The sequence below is a fragment of the Medicago sativa genome, chromosome 2 (assembly GCF_051527215.1).
Source record: "Medicago sativa cultivar Bolivia chromosome 2, Bolivia_mono, whole genome shotgun sequence".
NCBI classification, from domain to species: domain Eukaryota; kingdom Viridiplantae; phylum Streptophyta; class Magnoliopsida; order Fabales; family Fabaceae; genus Medicago; species Medicago sativa.
Window position 1 is genome coordinate 81878764 of NC_140750.1, and position 21002 is coordinate 81899765.

Here is a 21002-nt window from a genome sequence, read left to right on the forward strand (position 1 = left end):
AGCATTTTTCGTTATTTTTCTTAGATGAGATAGGATATGAGGATAAATTCTTTCAAATAAAAAAAGAAGAAGGATATGAGGATAAATAAATACTTTTTTTTTTTATAATCGGATGTAATGAACATTTTGATGTTTTTATAAAGTATGATCAAATTATTTTAATTTATATAATTAACACCATAAAAAGTAGTTTTTTTTTTTTGTCAATATATGAAGTGACAAAAACTATGACAAGATTCATATACAATTTTGGAGTTTTGTGTTCAAACTCGAACAAAGATATTTAATCTAATAATAACGGACATTGTCATTTAACTTGGGTTTGATAGACATAATTTTTAGGTCAAATGCCATTTTTGGTCATTTTAGTTTGACATAATTTTCAAGTTAGTCATTTACATTCGAAAGTTTCAATTAGGTCATCTTAGTTTGACAGAATTTCCAAGTTAGTCCTTTAAGTTTCAAAAGTTTCAAATAGGTCATTTTAATTGATAAATTATTTCACCGTTACCCCTACTTTCAGTGACTTATTTGAAACTTTTGAAACTTAAAGGACTAACTTGGGAGTTCTGTCAAACTAAAAGGATCTATTTGAAACTTTTGAAATTTAAAGGACTAACTTGGGAATTCTGTCAAACTAAGAGGACCAAACGTGGTATTTGACCTAATTTTTGTTTTCAAATAATAGGAAATCATTAATATATGAATTTGTATTTATTTTGTCCATCCAATATACTTTTATTTTAATTTCTTCTAGTCACATCTTTCAAAAGCTTGGTTCCATTCTAAAATAACAAAAATAGCCCTTAATTGAAATTAAATTTCTTAGAAAAGATTTTTTTTTTAGTCACCTTACTTGTTATTTCAAAATATTAATAAAACATTGATTATGATTTTATCAATGCTTTTTTTTATTTATTAAAATAGTAGCAAGTGTAGGATGGTTGATCATAAATTAGAACGTCACTAAACCCATTATGAAAAACAAACTTTTTTTTTTAGGATATATATATATTTTTAAGATATATACCTGTATTCATCATTATTATTATTTTTTTATGAAAAAATAAGTTAATTTTGTATTGACAAATAAAATGATAAATTTACCAATTAATCCTTACAAATTTGAGGAAAGCAAATCCATCCCAACTAAACTTCAAGATGAATTTACAATAAATAAAACCAAGCTTGCTGGCTCCAACATCACCAATAAAATAGAAATATAGTAAACAATTATAAAAGTGAAAATAAACTAATTTTTTTTTTTTAATATATAAAACGGTTGTATAATTTATCAGAGTCGCGTCTCTTCCTCGCAGGCTTCTTGTTTCATTTCAATTTCAATGGCTCTTCAGCTTCAACTACAGCTTCATGCTTGTAATATTGGGCGCGTGAAATCAATCACGTGCCCACCACGTGCACGAAAAGCCACAACCTTCGCTACTCTGTCACAACCTCGAAGTGATAACGTGAACTGGGTAGAAGCAACTTCAAGCTTCTTCGACCAAGACAAACGACCCATCATGTTATTTGATGGTAAAATAATAATCACAACCCTTCTTCTTTGTATTTTCAATGTAACAAACGTCTTTTTGATGCATGTTTTGTTTATTTTGATGATTTTGACATACAGGGGTGTGTAACTTGTGTAATGGTGGAGTGAAGTTTGTTCGTGATAATGATCGAAATAAGTAAATTATCTATCTCTTTTATATTCTACTAATTGTTATATCCTTTTGATTATGCTTCATATTAAAAATTGGATTAATTAGAGACAAAATAGATTAGTTATCTTGTGTTATTGTATAGTTATTAGTAACATAAAGAATTTGATTAGTTTACTTAGTTGGTTTGTTTTAGGTTTGTTTTATGGTAGCAACGAAACTTCTGATGATGGGCTGTCCAATGTTTATTAGATTTTTATATTAGACCACCCAACTCATCTTTACAAAACCGGTTTATAAAGTCAGGGTGTCGTCACTTCTTTTATTTAAACTCGATATCCCGGCCAAACTCCGATTAATCTGAGGGGTTCAATCCCACCGTCCACTTACGGGGCCCATTTAAAGCCAGAGCATAGAACATAATGAACTTAGCCCATCAAATTGACATTAAGAGGAATCAAACTCGGGACTTTGAGAGGAGCACACTCCAAGGTCTCAAGCCAACATTACGAGACCAACCCAAATGGGTTAAGGGTGTCACTCTTTATAAACTATTTTTAGATTTGATCTTTAATTACGTGGAATTGAGGTTTTTCCCAATACACCCCTACGCCCAACATTATCTGGTTTGGTGGGTGTGTTAGGCCCAACCACGATTTCTAAGATGGTATCAGAGCCTGGTTGGGTCTATCGTTGGGCTTCCTGCATCGTCCACGCTTCAGGCCCATTGGGCCAGGCTGAAGCGTGAGGGGGTGTGTTAGCGGCCAACACTCGGTGGGATTTAGTTCCACATCGGATAGATAGGATTCTTGAGAAGAGTTTTTAAAGAGGAGGCACTCCTCAACGTACAAGCCGGTTTTGTAAGGATGAGTTACCGACTCTTAACGGTAAAAACTGACTCTTAACTAACTTGGATTGTTTCAACTAATAGAGTCTAATTCTATTATTTTCTCAAATTATCATCGGTGTTGATGTGTCATTGTCAGTGTTTGCGTCTGTGCTTCATCGATTTTGTCATTTGACATCAAAATTTGATAACAATTTAGATGATTTACACAATTCATGGCCAAGTCAATAGATGATTTACACAATTCATGGCCAAGTCAATGCAAATATATGGGTAACTATGTAGGTAGATGGTTAATGAATATAACAATCTGTCGCAACCTGTGAAAAACACTGACACAGACACGAATACCAGACACGTCGACACCGTTAATAATTTGAAAAATAACATAATTGAATGTGATCCCATGTGTAAGTGTTGGACTCTGACATGTATCGGACACCGGACACGGCTTCTATTGGAATTTAGAAGTGTTAGTGCTACAAAGGTTGCAACTCATTGACCATTCTCTGAACACAATTAACCAAGTTTTTGAATGCCATTAACCTTGATTTTCTTTCACATCGTTATATTCATTGTCCATCAACTGAATTGCATTAACCAAATAATTTGTTGTTGAATTTGTGTATGCAAATATCATTTCTCTGTTTTATTCATATTTTGTTGGGATGGGTTTGACAGGTCAATCAGATATGAAGCTCTTCAGAGTGAAGCTGGCAAGATGTTACTCAGGAGATCAGGAAGAGCTCCTGATGATATCTCAAGTGTTGTACTTGTTGAAAATAATAGGTATGTATGTCTATTCAAATTTCACGTTTCAAAAATCATAACTGTGTAGACCAGAAATTTTCAGATTAGTAACCTCTTTCTCCAGGGACTAGGAGATTAAGGTTTTATGTGTCAAACAGTTTCAGTCCAATTAGAATCCTCGTTCTGTTAAAATTTCAATTATCTTCTCAGCTCAATGGATTACTCTCTTATAACAGGAGTCTGTTTGAGTTGACTTATTTGAGCGTTTATATTGACATAAGTACTTGTACGACTGTTTGGAAGAACTTACGAAAACAACTTATGACATGTCCATAAGTTGTTTTCAGCTGATTTTCAGAAGTTGTTTATAATAACCTATGAAAACAATCGGACTTTATTTTATCTTTGGTTATGGAAATAACTTATACATAAACACTTATATAATAAGCGCTTATCTTACCTTTTGTGAGTAAAGAGGAAATGTAAATTTTATCTTGGTGTTGGTGGTTTATTCTATAGATCATACATAAAGTCAGAGGCTGTGTTGAAGATAATGGAATACATAGACTTGCCCTTTCCCCAGCTAGCGTTTCTTCTTCAGTTAATGCCTCTGTAAGTATATTTTATAGGTCCTTCACCATTTTTATAATGTTGTTTTATTGCTAAAGAGAAACAAGGTTGATGATATATGCAATCGATGACTGCAGATTTGTCAGGGATTTTGTTTATGACAATGTTGCAAATAACCGTTACACGGTTTTTGGTCGCTCTGAATCATGTGAAATCTAGCATCATCCTGGTATGAATACTAGTGATAACAGTAATGTGTAATTAAGTAAGTTATCCTCAAATCTTCGAGTTGAATAAATTCTACATGTATATGTACTGTAAAGCATAGCAAACAAGCTTTAACTTGATATAATCGTTTTACTTGATGGAAGGATAGAACATCAATTTGTAATAATATCTTCTGTCTCAAATGGTTTGCATTTTCATTTCTATCAACAGATACTTCCAATTTCTTCATTAGCTTCATCAAGGAATCAATAAAATAAGTTATGTCATTGTCTTTCTTGTTCGCCTTTCTTTTTTAACTATGTCTAACTAAACTGAACTCTCTTAAGTCTAAGCCTTAACTCATTTTTTACGCTCATGCGAAAATATCAAGTTTCAGATAATTTCCTCAGGTTAACCAGGAATCATTACACTCAATCAAGACTTATTCGTTGAGCTGATCTGACACTTAACGATTATATATAAGAAAAAGAAAAGCACCAAATCCTTAAAATAAGTCTCCAACTTCTAAGTACTTATAAGAAATATAAAAGTTTTTAATCAGTGCACATAATAAGTAAACTGAATCAAAGCCTCAACTCTTGTTCCTATTAGATGAACTAATCATTCCACCGAAAAATTAATAAATATTCATTGATGATGTATCTACATATAGTCGATTCTAGAATACAGAACAGAACATTTTTTGTTAAACGATGATCAATGCACAAACACTATTCCACATGAACCAAAATACTAGGAATTTCCTATATCCATATAAAGGTCATATAGATAATTGTATAGTTGGTGATATCATCTCATGCAGTGGAATTTGTATCTGTATCTTCTGGATAGTGTACAAACCATAATTCAGAGAAGCATTTGCGATCATGTACAAGTTTTGATCAAAAGAAATTGGAGGTATACACTTTCAAATGGGCGATTTTGGACAGTAGATGAAAACTGAAAGAACAGGCTGTGGAATCAGAATCAGTTAACTTTCAGTATTCGCTAAGAAGGAAAATACATCATTTGATTCTCCTATGTACAATGTAGCTAAGCCATAGGCATATCTGTCAAATGAGCAATTACATCAAAAGTTAAAGGAGGTTAACCAATACAGATTAAATTCAAATTCCATCATTATAATTGAACATAAAAAAAGAAATGATTAAATTTATATACATTGTCACTGTTGATACTTTTTACATTGCCAATCAATCAAAGTCCTCAAATTATTAAAAACGTTTGACTTTAATCATAAGTATTCAAAAAGTCACACACATGAAATGATAGTGATTTGTTTGGCGGTGTAAATTTGTTTACATTGACAACACTGTATCGAAATTGAACTCAAAGAAAATCATGAATTACTTACCCGATAAGTAGCGTAATGACTGACAAGACCAGGAAGAAATACTGATAGCCTTTATACTTGGATTTACGTTTTGCATCATATCCTGGTGGTATATATTTGTTGTTCACATAACCAAATTGAGGGCGCATTAAAATAACAAAACCAAGGAAAAATCCTGATAGGAATCCTCCTATATGAGCTGAATTGTCCACATGAGGTATAAATCCAACAGCCAAATTTAGGCCAATGATGAGAAGTAGACTTGTTAGAGCTGCACACTGTAGAAGTAAACATGGTTTCAAATCTATCTGTTAGAACAACAGCCCTGGTTCAAAAGTAAAAAGATACAAAAGATGCAAGTAGAGAAAACACATATTTGATCACTTGATATGACCAAATTGTCTCTGTGTTTTTGACCGTAGAGGCTACAACGCCTCTTTATAATCAAGCTTATGATTTACAGTACTTAAATGCTACAGTCCAATTTACAAGATTAACTTTGAACTGTACTGTGTAAGGGGTTTCTCCACCCTGCACCCCGAGTCACGGAACACTGTCCTTTTTGGCACACACCCACCCTATGTATTTTTTTTTCTTTCTTTCAAGACAACAAAATATATCATCATAAAGTACCTTATTTAAATAGATAGTCCAATTGGTTAGAAGCTCACTAAGCATGGCTCCCAGAAGTCCAAAAAGTGCACCCGATGCACCAACTGATACGGTATTTGGTGCTTTAGCATCTCCCAAATGCAAAATAGATAACAAACTTCCACCAAAGCCAGAAAGCAAATATAGAACTCCAATTTTCACTGCCAAATCCAAGAATAAATATAATAAGTAAATCAACTAAACAAAGATAGAAAAGAGTTTCAACTTGTTGAAAAAAAAAACTCAATAGAAATTGAGATATGCTTACAAAATCCAAATTCATTCTCAAGGCGAACTCCTATGAATAAAAGACTAAACATATTGGCAAGTAAATGTATAACTCCTGCATGAAGAAACATGCAAGTAAAGAACCGCCATACTTCATTTTCACCCACCACAAGGTCCTTTTCAAGAGCTCCTAATACCCTCAACCTGCAGAATGTAAACACAATAACCCTAAAACAACCAATTGACAAAAGAGGATGAAACTTAACACTGTTTTTTTCGTCTTCTTCCTATGCATGCATGTATTGTAGGCATTTTCATTTTATGTCTTATGTTGAATACCATCTAAGTAAGACAATAGAAGCATAGTTTTAAATTGCTGTTGCGCACCGCAATTTTTTATATTTCGGCAAAATGCGGTCGATTCAGTTGATATTGTAGCTGCGACGTCATTGCAGAGACCTCAATTTTTTGTTATATTGCGGCTGCAATTGCTGTTGCAAACCACATTTTAAAACCCCATGCATGGAAGTAATCCAGGACATGCATTTGACATAATCATTCAAATTGATGATTCAAAAATTCTAAATGTTCATCATTTCAAAAATCTTAACTTTTCAATATGAAAATGCAATATACCATGATATTTTAATGAGAAAGCCAGGTACATTGTTGAACATTATACCATGATATTTAAAATGATGATGATGATTATGTGAGAGAGAAATTGAGAGGGAGAAGATTCTCACGTGCGGACAGAAGGGCCAAGGAGAGGGTTTTCATTGAAAGGTTGAAAAGAAAATCTTCCCAAATATTGATACCAAAGGCAATCATCTTCATTCAAATAGCCAGGGCAATCATTGATATACATGCTATACACGAACATTGCAATATTGGCTAAAAAAATGAGTGGCACCAACCATGAGAACCATTGTGTTGGCGGTGGCATGTAGAAAGTAGGCGGTGGTGGCGGGGGATAACGAGCCGCCTCAATATCGGAGAACGGCGACTTTTTCCCCATGGAAGGTTGTGATGATTGTAATAAACATGCACATGCATATGCACATACAGAGACAGAGAAACAGAAATAGGATGTTTTGTTGGCAAAGGGAAATACATAAGAATGAAACGGACGAGTCTTGTTTGGGTTGGCTAGCCAAACAGAAATAGGATATTTTTTCTTCTTGAATGCCCCTTTTATTACATTATGTTATGAATAAATGATCCAATTTATTTCTTCACATTTATCTTGCGCCCAATTCAGTCCCCTGATATAACATAGTATCCAAATTAGTATATATCTATCAAACATTTTTATAAGAGGCTCAATTCAAACCCTGACTCTCATTGTAATATAAGGACTAATTTGTCTCGTGTAGGATAACGTCAGTGACTAATTTGATATTATTTATTTGTCAGAGACCGAATTAGATTGCAAGGAAAGACGACAACGATTTAATTTTTGTTTTTTTAAAGCCCCTTTTATAATAATTTGTTACGACACTATTATGTCATATGGTTAAATATAAGTTTGGTCCCTCTAAATATACCAACTTTCTTTTCTATTCTAACTAAAAAAATTCCATCGAACTTTGGTCCCTCTAATTTAAGTCATTCATATCGGGTCCAAGTGACTTTTTTGAAGCCATGTCATTGTTCGAAGGAAATTTTTAGAGGAACTAAAAACGAGTGTTGGTATATTTAACGAGACTACAAACATATTTAACCATATGTTATATTAGCGAAAAGATGAACACTAACTTGCACGTCAATCCATGTTTTTATGAGATTGATTTCTATACGCTGACATTTTATAACATTTTTACACGTGGATCCAATCAAATCATGACAAATAGATATTTTAGAAACTAACCTGGTGACATTATGAAATGATTTGATTGAATTTTTCAGTAAATTTTTTTCCCAGATTATGAAAAATACATGTATCTAATACTTAAACTATCATGAAAAACAACTAATTTTATTAACCAAGGGAGTAAATATTTGGATGAAAGAATAGTTTAGAGACATTTAATTGATTTTAATAGTTTGAAAATTAAATCTCTGGAAGAGGGATAACTGCCTTAAAAAAAAAAAAAAGACTGATAATAATAGTCACTCAGGAATTATTTAAAAAAAAGAAAGTAGTTACTCACTAATTTTTATTTCAAAAAGAAAATAGTAACTCACGAAAATACTTCTTCCTTATTTCATGAAATATTTTTTCCTAATTTAAAACCCTTCAACCGTGTGCTAGATTTTCTTTAAAAAAAAACCGTGTGCTAGATTTGGGTTGAAAATATATATTTTTTTGAAATAAGATTTGGTTTGAGAATATATCCTCTAACTAGAGTATATTATATTTTCAAATCAAATAAAACCGGATGCTTCCTAAAAAATAGTTTCTTGTTGATAAAACCAAAACCCTATTTCATAACTATAAATATAGAGACCCTGAATGAGTTTTTAAAGGCAGACGTAACAGTGAGACAAAAAGAAGAGTTTTTCTTTTTCTTTCTGAAAGTGCTTTTTTGGTATGCTCCTTGCCTCCTTCTATGAATGTTACGTTATACTAGATTGGTTTTAGTAGAATTTGTGTCATGTATTTTTTCTTCTTCTTCATGTGTTGTACACTAATAGCATGTATAAACTATGTTTGGATTGATAGTGAGATTGTCAGAATTATGGTGATTTATTATTATTTTGGCAAAAACAGAACTACACTTTTAGAGTATTACCACCATGATATGATTTTATCAAACTCATCGTTCATCTAAACAATACATAGTTATTGGAATGACAGTGTTTTCTCTTGTTATAGATACATATTTTCAATCGGCTGTATAGGATATTTGTACTTTATTTACATGTTATTTAAGGATGTTGATACCTTTTAACTTGTATTGGAAGTATCTCAACTGGAACTTTTTATTAAACCTTATAAGTGTGTATATTTATATTTATATGATGAAAAGTTTATCCCTGTTTACATTGCCCTTGTTCTTTGTGTTTATCTTTTGATTCTAATTCTGCATCTGTAGTTTAATGTATTACTTGATAATTGAGTTTGACCTAGAATTTTTTTAAATGAAGCTTGTTAGATTCTATAGTTGAAAGATGGATTTTAATGCTTCTGTTAAGAAGATGGCTACTACTACACTGCCAGTTAAAAGGTTATTTGATAGCAACAATTCCTTGGACATTCCTGTTAAGAAATCAAAGGTATCACTATATGATGATCGTGACAAAGATGAAGATGCTATTCCTTCGTTGAATATAAATAAAAGGCCAGGCAAATCAGCTGATTATTCATTTTCCTCGCTGAGGAAAGAACTTGCATCGTTAAAAAAATCATTTGAGGAATGCAACGGACAAGTAGAAGAGAGGCGATTGCGGTCTATAAAGAGAGATATTAAGAAGTGCTGCAAAGAGCTAGAAAATAAGGAGACCGAGGTTAAGGAACTTGAGTCTGAAAAGAATATACTTGAATCAAAAAAGGGTGAATTTGAAGGCCTGGTGAAGGACTTTGAATCAGAGAAGACGCATTTCAAGAGCCGACAAAAGGAATTTGAATCAAAAGAAAAGGAATTTGAAAGAAGAGTGATGGAGTTCCAGGTAGAAGAGGAGGAATTTAAAGGTCGAGTGAAAATGTTTGAAACAAAGGTAGAGGAATTTGAAAGAAAAATGCAGCAAATTGAAAACCAAACTGAGGACAATCTCAAATCTGTCAAGGACAATCTCAAAGTACTCCAGTTAAAAGAGAATGAGATTGAAGTACAAATCAAGGATCTTGAGTCAAAGCTGAATAATTTTGGTGGACATCTAAAGGAGCTTGAGCTGACAGAGAAACAATTTGATGAGGAAAAAGAATTTGGTAAATGTTGCTATTCATCTTTCTTTAATTGATGTTGATATTTTTAATAACCTGATCTACATATTTAAAAAAAATAAAAATTTAGTGATGTTAATGTAGTATAGCTTAGTCAATATAGTTGAAAAGCTTGTCCAGTTTCAATATCACACACATAAAAGTCCTATTTGTAGTTTTGGCTATAATATTGACATTGAAACTGTTAGTATAATGTTTTTCTCTACATGCTTTCATAGTATATATCTTTTTTAGTTCTTATTGTCACCTTCAATTTTTGTTGCTTAACTATATCTGCTATCTAAATATGCAGATACATCTAACATGGATGATCAATTCAGTATTACCATTGATGGCACAAGCGAGGAAATTGGCATTCTAGATAATTTGCGAGAATCATCAGATCCAGCAAAACTTGTTTTGGATATAATACTAAACCCTACGATTCCAATGCCTAAGAAGGGAGACAAAGCTGTGATTATTGATGAAGGCTGGATCTATCTGCTAGAACAACTGATGATAATCTCACCAAATATTAAATCTTGTGTAAGAGATGAAGCGTTGAAGCTAGCGCGTGAGTTGAAAGCTAACATGAAAAAAAATTCTGAAAATTCTTTGGAGGTTCTCGGATTTCTATTGATTTTGTCGATTTATGGATTGCGTACTTACTTTGATGAAGATGAAGTCTTCAAGCTTTTTGCTTCTGTTGCGTCTGTTGCTGAATACAAGATAGCCGTGAAGCTGTGTAGGACCCTGGGTTTTGCAAATAAAGTCTCTGGTATGTTGATTTAGAAATTCTTTTGTCAGTCACCAATATATCTCTTTTTGTATCTATGCTTATGATTATCAAATCCATATTGCAATTTTGTACCTAATAAACTCTTGTTTAAATTTGCCAAAGTCAAATATTTTTAGATGAGAAGTAAGAACTATGCAGGATATATACAAAGATACTAAGATTAATAAGATGTAATGAGATGTTGGTAACTTAGTACAAAATTAAACTTATGTAATAATTAGCTTCATTTTGTTTCCCCCAACAGTTTTGTCAATTGTTAAGAGAAAATTGGTATCTTGTGTGTTAATGTTTGGAAAATGAAATAGACTTGAAATCTATCTATCTTTTTATGTATCTTTCTCATTTTCTAAATGGTTTGATGAATTTTGAATTATTCAAACCAATTTGTTAGTTTCTTGTTAACAAGAACTTATTTAGCCTGCATTGTAGAAGTTTAAATGATGTGAATTTTTCTTACAACTTGCAGATTTTTTGGAGAAATCAAGATGAAGAAATTTGATTAAGTTAATTGGCCGAGAAGAATCAACAAGTTTTTGCACTAGAAAAATTTATTGTTGGATTCTTAGATTTTCTTTCTTTTGTATTTAATTTTCGAGGGTTTTGTTACGTAGAAACATTTTCATGCGTGTACTCATTTTTTTTGTAACGAAGTTGAATGTGAAAATGACAATCAATTTTAGTTTGAATTATCTTGTTATCCACTCTTACCATCCATCTCAAAGAAATAAGAGCTAATATGGGTATTGAGATTGGTTTGTGTAGCTGAAAACTTATTTTTTGTTGAATTAAATTAACCATTGATTACAACATCAGTTGAGTTCAACGAAAATAGTTAGAGTTCTGTTATACTATGTGACGAATCAATTTTCAAATTTCGGTTAAGGTGGTTTGAAGCAATTTTAGCTTTTCTTTCCAAAGTGAGGATAAAATAATAATTTAAATTAATTTCTTAATGGTACTTCCAGAAGTATATAGGGTTAATTATGTTTTTGGTCCCTACAAAATTGCGACCATGTAAGTTTAGTCCTTACTTAATTTTAATAGCATTTTTAATCCCTACAAAAAAAATTTTACTTATAATTTTAGTCCCTGTTAAAATAAATTTTGTTTAATTATCCTTAAACTCTTAAATTTTTTAACGATTCTTTTTATACAAGTTTAGAACACTATGAAAGGTTCATTTACTAAAATCTATAATTTTTTAACATGAAATAAATTAAATATGAATTTTTTAAAACGACAAAAGTTTAAGATATAAGTAACAAAAATATGGACGTAGAAATCAAATTTTTGCGATATTTTTTTCGGAGGACCTTTTAATAACGTTCTTAACACGCTTGTAAAAAATTGTTGAAAAACTTAAGAGTTTAAGCATAAATTAAACAAATTTGGATTGAGTAAGGACTAATATTGAGTGCAGAAATTTTTTGTAGGGATTAAAAATGCTATTAAAATTAAGTAAGGACTAAACTTAGAAGGTCGCAATTTTGTAGGGACCAAAAACATAATTAACCCAAGTATATAATCATGTACTGTGTTAACGTATATAGTGTGTCTCTATTTCGATATATATTTTTGACAGAAGTAATTTGATATTATATATATATATATATATATATATATATATATATATATATATATATATATATATATATATATATATATACACACACTCGTAGTGGTTTAATGTTCGCCAAGGAAGATTGTTGGATATGACTTTAGGCAATATCAAATGGGCAGGAATGAACGAACAAGGAAGCGAAACCCTACCCATGCGTTGGATTTTGAGAGAGATTGTTGCGATGTTGTTCTACACACTAATTTTTTCAAAGACGCAGTAATTTGTACAGGATTATTATTCAATAATCACACTACAACAATCTAGATATATGCTAGTTTTGAGGACAAGAAATCAAAAACAATATGATGTCTTCTATTCAAAGGGACCAGAAGAGCTAGCTAAAAGCACACATATGATAGTTTAAAACAAAATTGTAAGTGAGCGGATACTATTGATTCTCACTAATAAAGTATCATCTACAAATTGTAAGTGAGAGATCGAGACATTATCCAAGCGACCAACCTTAAAACTCGTCAAGAGACCCGCCTCAACTGTTGCATTCATCATAATATTAAGGCCTTCAATATCTATCAAAAAGAAAAAAGGCGAGAGGGGGTCTCCTTGTCGTAATCCTCTTTCAAATTTGAACTCGTCGGTCGGGTACCCATTCACTGGAACTAACACAGAAGCCGTGGTTACACATTTGATGACAAGTCATCATACATTATTCTTAGCATGTTTTTCAGTTATTTTTGTAAAATCCGTGGTAAGGTAGACGAGATAGGGCTGCTCGTTTGTAGAACTACCGCGAGGGAGAATATGTTGATGTCCTTCTAAAATTAAATAGACGAGGGTACCTTCAGGACAGAGAACTTAGGACCCTAATATCCGTCATTGTTTCAAATACCTCTGAGAAAGTAAGAACCTAAACGTAACTTTACGCGCAGAAGTGTATCTCTCTATAGGACTGACAACCCTAAACATTGAACCGTGTAGAAACTCTGGAGTAAGGTTGCAACTGACAGTTGGAGGGCGATAAACCCAAACCTCTGAGAGAGTAAGACCCCACATGTATGAACCCGTGTGATAGGTGCAACTTGACAACTGATAGATAGTAAAATACCACGAACTCATCACTTAGATAGAAAAAGCTAAAAACTAATAATGCTTGATTGTTAATTTCTTCTAACAAACAAATAGAGGGGATTTGAAGAATCCTAACCGCCGCTAACATTCTGTAATCAAAACAAATCACTTCTAAACCTTTGATATGCTGCACACATAGTAAATTGCAAAACCCCCCTTTATCTTTTATTTGTTGTTTTTATTAATTGTTCTCAAATAAGTAACGTGAATTGCCTAGTTGAAACAACAATCCCCGTGGATACGATACTCTACTTACACTTTATTACTTGGTAAACAATTTGGTACACTTATCTATATCTGACAATCAACACTCCATGATCCATTTTCGCCAAAGAGTTGAAAAATTCATTTTAATTATTACAACATCCAGATACCGCCAATCGACCGAAGCAAAATCCTTGTCAAAATCAACTTTAAATAATAATTACTCTTGTTGTTTTCAGCGCCGAACATCATCCACCAATTCATTTGCCATTAGAATTCCATCAAGAATCTATCTTCCTTAAATAAAATCTGAATGAGCTTATATATTGCCCATCACACTTCTCAGTTTGTTTGGTACGAACACCTTAGACAATAAATAACTTATACAAACACTCGACCAAAGATATAGGCCGAAAATCAGCTAGCCGTTGAGGGCTTTCGACCTTGGCGAAAAGAGGTATGAAAGTACTATTTATTCCTTTTGTCAACTTTTCATTCCGATGAAATTCTGATAAAAAACTCATAATGTCATCTTTTAAGGCAAACTAGCAACAGACCCGTGCTAAGCACGGGCCCGTGCTACGCACATTTGCAATGTTATATGCATTGAGAAATAAGAAACAAATTAACGATAAAGTTGACGTTAATGATAAAAACATTGAAATAATTTTTATTAAATATTATAGCGTAGTAGAAAAAATATGTCAAAATATTAAATATAGTAAAGATCTGTAACCAAAAAAATATAGTAAAGATCTCATGTTTTTTATTATATCACTACCAACTAACCCGTGCTAAGCACGGGCCCGTGCTCCGCACGGGCTAATACAAAGCGAGGGGTGTGCATCAAAGCACATTGCAATGTTATATGAATTGAGAAGATAAGAAAAAACCAATGATAAAGCCGACGTTAATGATAAAAGGGAAAATTATTTTGATTTCCCTTGAGATTTTCTTAAATAACACAGACATCCCTTCTAATTTTTGAAACACATCAATCTCCCTTCATTTTATCCATTTTAATCACTTTGTAAATATACAATTTAATTAGTCATTTTGGTTTGTTTGTATCAGCTTTCTCTTTTCGCAAATAAGTTAAATGAAGTGTTTTTCTCGCAATGGAGAAACAATAACAACATTTGTTTTTACCACCAAATAGAATCTAACGTCGACAATTACATAAGAGATCAAAAAAGAATATAGAAATGAGAAATGTTTTGGTGGGTGGACATTGTGGTTGATCAATGAAAAGGAAATAATCTTCGATATATTCGTTTAATTACATTAGAGTTTAAAAATAAATTAAACCACCTTGACCCAGGAACAATAAGTTGGGGAAAAATACCTACATGAAAAACGGAAAGCAAAATGGTCGAAAATTAAATGAGTTTCATACTTGTATGAAGAAGTTAATTGCTCAAAATAAATGGAATTAACAGAGTTTAAACCATGTTATATTATAAAAGAAGTGCTTGTCAATTTGATAAAAAAAAGGAGATTAGTATTTAGTTAAAAAATAGAGCGGGTTTTTGTGTTATTTAAGAAGATCTTAAGGGAGGTTAGTGTAATTATATGTAAAAATATTTAAAATAGTAAAGATTTCATATTGATAAAGATGTCGTTATGAGTCCTGTTTATAAATTCTAAAACTGTATTATTTACTGCGTTGATGGTCGATCCATTAATTGTTTTTCGCAGAGGTTCACTTTTCATATTTTTTTGTAACCTGGTTTCGCGCCCGTATATGGGTTTGCTAGGTTGCGCCCGTGATTAGTGAATTTTTGTTAGGATAGATTTGGGTTTATCCACTTGGTCTGGTTTATTTTGTTGTATCCCCATTTTGAGTTGTACCTGAGTCAGGTCTAATGCCCTCAGACTCTTTATCTATTTCTTTTTATTTAATATAATTTTTCTTTTGACTGAGTATTTTTAGAAAAGAAGCAATCTTGAAAATGACTAATTTTTTGAAAAATAGATATATGCCTTGTAATAAATATTTTGTAACTTCTTGAAGTTATGTTATTTTTTTTTAAGAATGATGTTTTGTTATTTTGTGATTATCAATCAGAAATTATTGAATTTTATTTGATTTTCGTAATGAAAATATTTTTTCAATGTTTTGTTAGTATCGAAGTTAACTGTCTCAACCATATTTTGTTATTTTATTGATAAGTGAAATGTATTTATGAATATTTTTTTTAGTCTAAATATGCAAACAATTGTCATTTTTTTCATTGGATTACCTACAAAAGAAAAACTCATAGGAAGGTAGTTCTATTGCATCCTAAAAACTATAAAATCATAGGAAGTTAGTTATGTGCATCGAATAGACTCAGTGTTAGATAAAAGCACATGAACATCATAAAAAAATTGGTACAATCACAAAACTTATTTTTAATAAATGTAAATTGAATATATGTTTCGCGTTTAATAAAATAAAAATATATTTTGATATTGAATAAAAAGTTATATATATTTTGATATGCAATCATTTAGAGATTATTTTTGAAAAATTGGAATCAGTTTTGTGTTTGTTTATTTATCATAATAACAATTACCTCTTTGAAAAAAATTGTTTGGATACAACTATATAAAATGGATTTTGTGTTACAAAATTATATTCTTGTTTAAAGTTTTTTTTACCTCTTTGAAAAAAAAATTGTTTGGATACAACTATATAAAATGGATTTTGTGTTACAAAATTATATTCTTGTTTAAAGTTTTTTTTTTTAGATTTATAGCAAACCCCGTAGGGCTTATTTGTTATGAATTAAAATAAAAATAATATTGACATTCAATAATTTAGTGATTTTTTTTAAATTTTAATAAAAATATCATAATCTATTTTGTGTTTGTTTATGGTAATATAAAATCATTTTAAAAAAATAATATACTGTAGTTTGTTTAGATACATCAATATAAGTCCTCGTGAACTTATCTCGTAGGGACAATGCATAATATATGTAAGGTCTGAGGTTCAAACCCCGGCCACCACCAAAAAAAGATACATCAATATAAAAGAAACTTTTTGTTGCAAAATCATATCAATCTTTTGAAATTTATGTTCTCTCTTAGCTAAATAGGTTCTTTTGTTACAAAAGACTCAAAAAGATAAATATAAGTTGAGGTGTCAAAATATTAAGATGTGGCAAAATTGTGTTTTTACTTTTTTTTTAGGGAAAATTGTGTTTTTATTGATCATTAACTTTCATAATTAGTTTTTTTTAACTCTTTAGATATTTAAAAGTTGAATTATAAAAGTTGAATTATAAGAAAATTTGTTTAGATTGGGATTAAAATTAAGTTTGTTTGTTGATTAAGTTACTGTGTTTTATTGAGTGAATTTGTTTTAATTTGTTTTTAAAAGAGAACAAATAGGGGGAAGTTGAAACAAAATAAACAAAAGAATATAATTTTGATGACGTGTCATAAGATTAAGAAGGGGTAAGATTCTATTTTTGGTATAAATAAGTTTTATAATTAGAGAATAGATAAATAAAATTGTTTTTTTTGTCAATTTTTTTTGTTGTTGTTTTTTTGAGGGAAAATAAAATTGTTATATTCACGAAATTCACTCGCGAAATATCCGGGGTGCTAGATTTAGTTTGAAAATATATAATGTGAGTATAATATATTTTCAAATCAAATAAAACTGTTTCAGTAAAATTAGCTTAGTTTTTAAATTTGGTATAAATTTGATTTGATTTGATTCGCTTTTTTTAACTTTCTTCTCACTCACGCTAAAAAGTTGTTACTTAATCACTCCAAAACCCCTATCTCATCTCATCTCATAACTATAAATATAGAGAAGCCCCTAAGGAGAAACAACGGTTTCTGAAAGAGCTTATTTGGTATGCTCTTTACACTTTTTTTTCCCTTTGTTATTTTTATTTCAAGTTGTGATTTCATGTTAGTTAGACTATGTTACTAGTTACTCACAGCTTTACTTTATTATCTATATGCAAATTTTCTTGTTTCAATATGTAACAGCATCTATAAAAGTCTATGTTTGGGTTTGAATCGATCGTGATTTTGGCAAACAATATTGAATCGTGCTAGAAATCTAATAATAAAAAAAAGTGCTAGAACTCTTTTTCTAAGGAAAAAAAATAAATAAATTAAATAGTGGACAATCGAATTTAAGGACCAGTGTGTTTTCTTTGTTGTCGAAAGGAATCTTTGTTGGAAGCCTAGGATGTTTGTAGGATCTTAATACCTTCTTTGCTTGTATTGTAAGTATCTCAATTGGAACTAATTATTAAAACCCTACTTCTTGTTATTATTTTTCATGCTTTTGATGTCTTTGTCAAGAAAAATCAATGCCTTGCAATCTTAGACTTCAAAAAAAGTGTATATTTATATGTTGAAACGCTTACATCTGTTTACGTTGTCCTTGTTCTTTGTGTGTATTACTCAATGATTGAGTTTGGACTATAAATTTTTCAAGGAAGCTTGTTGGTTTTTTCTTCTCATGTATTTTTTTTTTCCTTTCAGATTCTATAGTTGAATGATGAATTTCGATGCTTGTGTTCAGAAGATGGATACTACTACACTGCCAGTTAAGAGGCAATTCGATAGCAACAATTCCTTGAAAATTTCGAATAAGAAATCAAAGGCATCACCATTTAAAGATCTTCCTTCATCGAATATAAATAAAAAGCCAGGAAAATCAGCTGATAATTCATTTTCCTCGCTGAGGAAAGAACTTGCATTGTTAAAAAAATCATTTGCGGAATGCAACAGACAACAAGTAGAAGCGAGGCGATTGCGGTCCATAAAGAGAGCTATTGAGAAGTGCTGCAAAGAGCTAGAAAATAAGGAGACTCAAGTTAAGGAACATGAGACCGAAAAGAATATACTTGATGGTCGAGTAAATGAGTTTGAATCTAAAAAGGGTAAATTTGAAGGCCTAGTAAAGAACTTTGAATCAGAAAGAACACATTTCGAGAGACAACAAAAGGATTTTGAATCAAAAGAAAAGGAATTTGAAAGAAAAGTGAAGGAGTTCCAATCAAAAGAGGAGGAATTTAAAGGTCTAGTGAAAATGTTTGAAACAAAGGAAGAGAAATTCGAAGTAAAAATGCAGCAATTCGAAAAGCAAGTTGAGGATAATCTCAAATCTGTCAAAGCACTCGAGTTAAAAGAGAATCAGATTGAAGTACAAATCAAGGATCTTAAGTCAAAGCTGAATAATTTTGGTGGACAACCAAAGGAGCTTGAGTTCACAGAGAAACAATATGATGAAGAAAAAGAATTTGGTAAATGTTGCTATTCATTTATTTTATTGAAAGAATTTCATTTCAACAACTTCTTTTATGGATGTGGATATTTTTAATAATTTTATGAACATTTTTAGAATCTCTTAAATGCAAAAAACTCTTGTATTTTAATCCTAAAACTAATATGGTACTGCTAATGATAGATTACTATATTAATGTACATTAAATTTTTCAAGCATATAGCCAATAGTGTAGTTTTGGATATAATTATCAATCAATTAAACAATACTCCAGTGATTCATTTAAGGTTCTATATCGACTTTGAAACTGTTAGTATATATCTTTTTTAATTCCTATGATCACCTTCGTTTTTTGTTGTTTCTGTAAATTTGATCACAGAGCTTAACTATCTGCTATCTAAATATGCAGATACATCTTACATGGATGATCAATTAAGCATCACCATTGATGGAGCAAGTGAGGAAATTGACATTCTAGATAATTTGCGAGAATCATCAGATCCAGCAAAAATCGTTTTGGATATAATACTGAACCCCATTATTCCACTGCCTAAGAAGGGAGACGAAGCTGTGATTATTGATGAAAGCCGCATCTATCTGCTAGAAAAACTGATGACAATCTCACCAAATATTAAATCTTGTGTAAGAGATGAAGCGTTGAAGCTAGCGCGTGAGTTGAAAGCTAACATGGAAGAAAATACTGAAAATTCTTTGGAGGTTCTCGGATTTCTTTTGATTTTGACGATTTACGGATTGCTTACTTACTTTGATGAAGATGAAGTTTTAAAGCTTTTCGGATATGTTGCTGGATACAAGATGGCTGAGGAGCTGTTTGAGACCCTCCATATAGGTTTTACTAATTAAGTTTATGGTATGTCTCTATGCATTGGTATGTTACATCATATAATTATCAAATCCATATTGCAATTTTGTATCTAATCATGTCATGTATGTTGTTTTGGCTTTATACTGTGAACTTGAGAAATTGATAGAATGTTGATTACATGTGTATGGTAGATCCTCTCTTACGTCCATGTTGAAAGTGTTGGCCATTGATTTTTGAGAAAAATTTATGTTAGATGATAAGTGAAAACTATGCAGGATATATACGAAGATACTAAGATTAATAAGATACTATTAGATTTTGGTAATTTGGTACAAAATTGAACTCATATAATTAGCTTCATTTTGTTTCCCCCAACAATTTTGTCATTTGTTAAGAGAAAATTGACATCTTAGGTGTTAATGTTTAGAAAATGAAATAGACTTGAAATCTATTTATCTTTTTATGTGACATTTTCATTTTTTAAATGGTTTGACAAATTTTGAATTATTTTAGATTTTTGCTATATCCTAGAAGTTTTGATGAAGTGAATTTTTCTTACACCTTGCAGATTTGTTGAGGATCTTATCAAGATGGAGAAATTTGATTCAGTTACTTACTTGGTTGAGAATAATGAACATGTTTTTGCAGTAGAAAAATATATTGTAAAGAAATGTTGTGTTGTACTAGTGGAAACCTGCTAAATAGGATTAGACTACTATTGTTGGCTTCTTAGACTTTCTTTCTCTTGTATTTTAATTTTCAAGGCTTAATTTTGTTATGTAGAAACATGTTCATGAGTAATTTGTGCACTCATTCTTCTCCTTCCTTTTTTCATTGCTTCATGTCTATTCTCATTTCACTCTTTATTTTATTTTTTTAAATAAAAAATTTGGGAAATTGAGATAAACATGTCGATGTTACATGTTTCTTAGTGTTAACGTTATACAACAAATACTCGTAGTGGTTTGATATTCACCAAGGTAGAGATTGTTAGGTATGACTCATAGACAATGTCAAATGGGCATGATTGAGCTAACGGAGCAAGTGCGACCCTAACCTTGAGTCGGATTTAGAGGGAAATTGTCGCGTTG

General features: G+C 31.1%; 3 protein-coding genes across 3 annotated transcripts; 2 read left to right on the top strand and 1 right to left on the bottom strand.

Annotated features, from left to right (window-relative positions):
• The first annotated feature begins 1302 nt into the window (after positions 1-1302).
• On the top strand, positions 1303-4266 carry LOC146951453 (Putative thiol-disulfide oxidoreductase DCC). The gene is made up of 5 exons (XM_085747449.1): positions 1303-1536; positions 1634-1691; positions 3193-3300; positions 3781-3873; positions 3969-4266. The coding sequence occupies exons 1-5, from the start codon at positions 1344-1346 to the stop codon at positions 4048-4050; spliced, it is 534 nt and encodes a 177-aa protein (XP_085603575.1). The 5' UTR covers positions 1303-1343; the 3' UTR covers positions 4051-4266.
• Positions 4267-4613: 347 nt separating this feature from the next.
• RBL5 (RHOMBOID-like protein 5) lies at positions 4614-7518 on the bottom strand. The gene is made up of 5 exons (XM_085747448.1): positions 7018-7518; positions 6312-6475; positions 6026-6204; positions 5414-5670; positions 4614-5108 (listed from the first exon to the last, which is right to left on the bottom strand). Exons 1-5 carry the CDS (start codon positions 7287-7289, stop codon positions 5030-5032), a joined length of 951 nt encoding a protein of 316 aa, XP_085603574.1. The 5' UTR covers positions 7290-7518; the 3' UTR covers positions 4614-5029.
• A 1866-nt stretch (positions 7519-9384) lies between these two features.
• On the top strand, positions 9385-19949 carry LOC146951455 (uncharacterized). Its single transcript, XM_085748738.1, has 4 exons — positions 9385-10142; positions 10450-10914; positions 18355-19104; positions 19495-19949. Exons 1-4 carry the CDS (start codon positions 9386-9388, stop codon positions 19947-19949), a joined length of 2427 nt encoding a protein of 808 aa, XP_085604864.1. The 5' UTR covers position 9385.
• The last annotated feature ends 1053 nt before the right edge of the window (positions 19950-21002 follow it).

Excerpts from the sequence above, each read along its gene's own strand:
- LOC146951453 (XM_085747449.1), top strand. The coding sequence starts at position 1,344 with ATGGCTCTTCAGCTTCAACTACAGCTTCATGCTTGTAATATTGGGCGC. Across the intron at positions 1,692-3,192 it reads CGTGATAATGATCGAAATAA|GTCAATCAGATATGAAGCTC; the intron begins GTAAATTATCTA and ends TGGGTTTGACAG. Across the intron at positions 3,874-3,968 it reads CTTCTTCAGTTAATGCCTCT|ATTTGTCAGGGATTTTGTTT; the intron begins GTAAGTATATTT and ends CGATGACTGCAG.
- RBL5 (XM_085747448.1), bottom strand. The coding sequence starts at position 7,289 with ATGGGGAAAAAGTCGCCGTTCTCCGATATTGAGGCGGCTCGTTATCCC. Across the intron at positions 6,476-7,017 it reads CTTGGCCCTTCTGTCCGCAC|GTTGAGGGTATTAGGAGCTC; the intron begins GTGAGAATCTTC and ends TACATTCTGCAG. Across the intron at positions 5,671-6,025 it reads GGACTATCTATTTAAATAAG|TGTGCAGCTCTAACAAGTCT; the intron begins GTACTTTATGAT and ends TTACTTCTACAG.
- LOC146951455 (XM_085748738.1), top strand. The coding sequence starts at position 9,386 with ATGGATTTTAATGCTTCTGTTAAGAAGATGGCTACTACTACACTGCCA. Across the intron at positions 10,143-10,449 it reads TGATGAGGAAAAAGAATTTG|ATACATCTAACATGGATGAT; the intron begins GTAAATGTTGCT and ends CTAAATATGCAG. Across the intron at positions 19,105-19,494 it reads TGATGAAGAAAAAGAATTTG|ATACATCTTACATGGATGAT; the intron begins GTAAATGTTGCT and ends CTAAATATGCAG.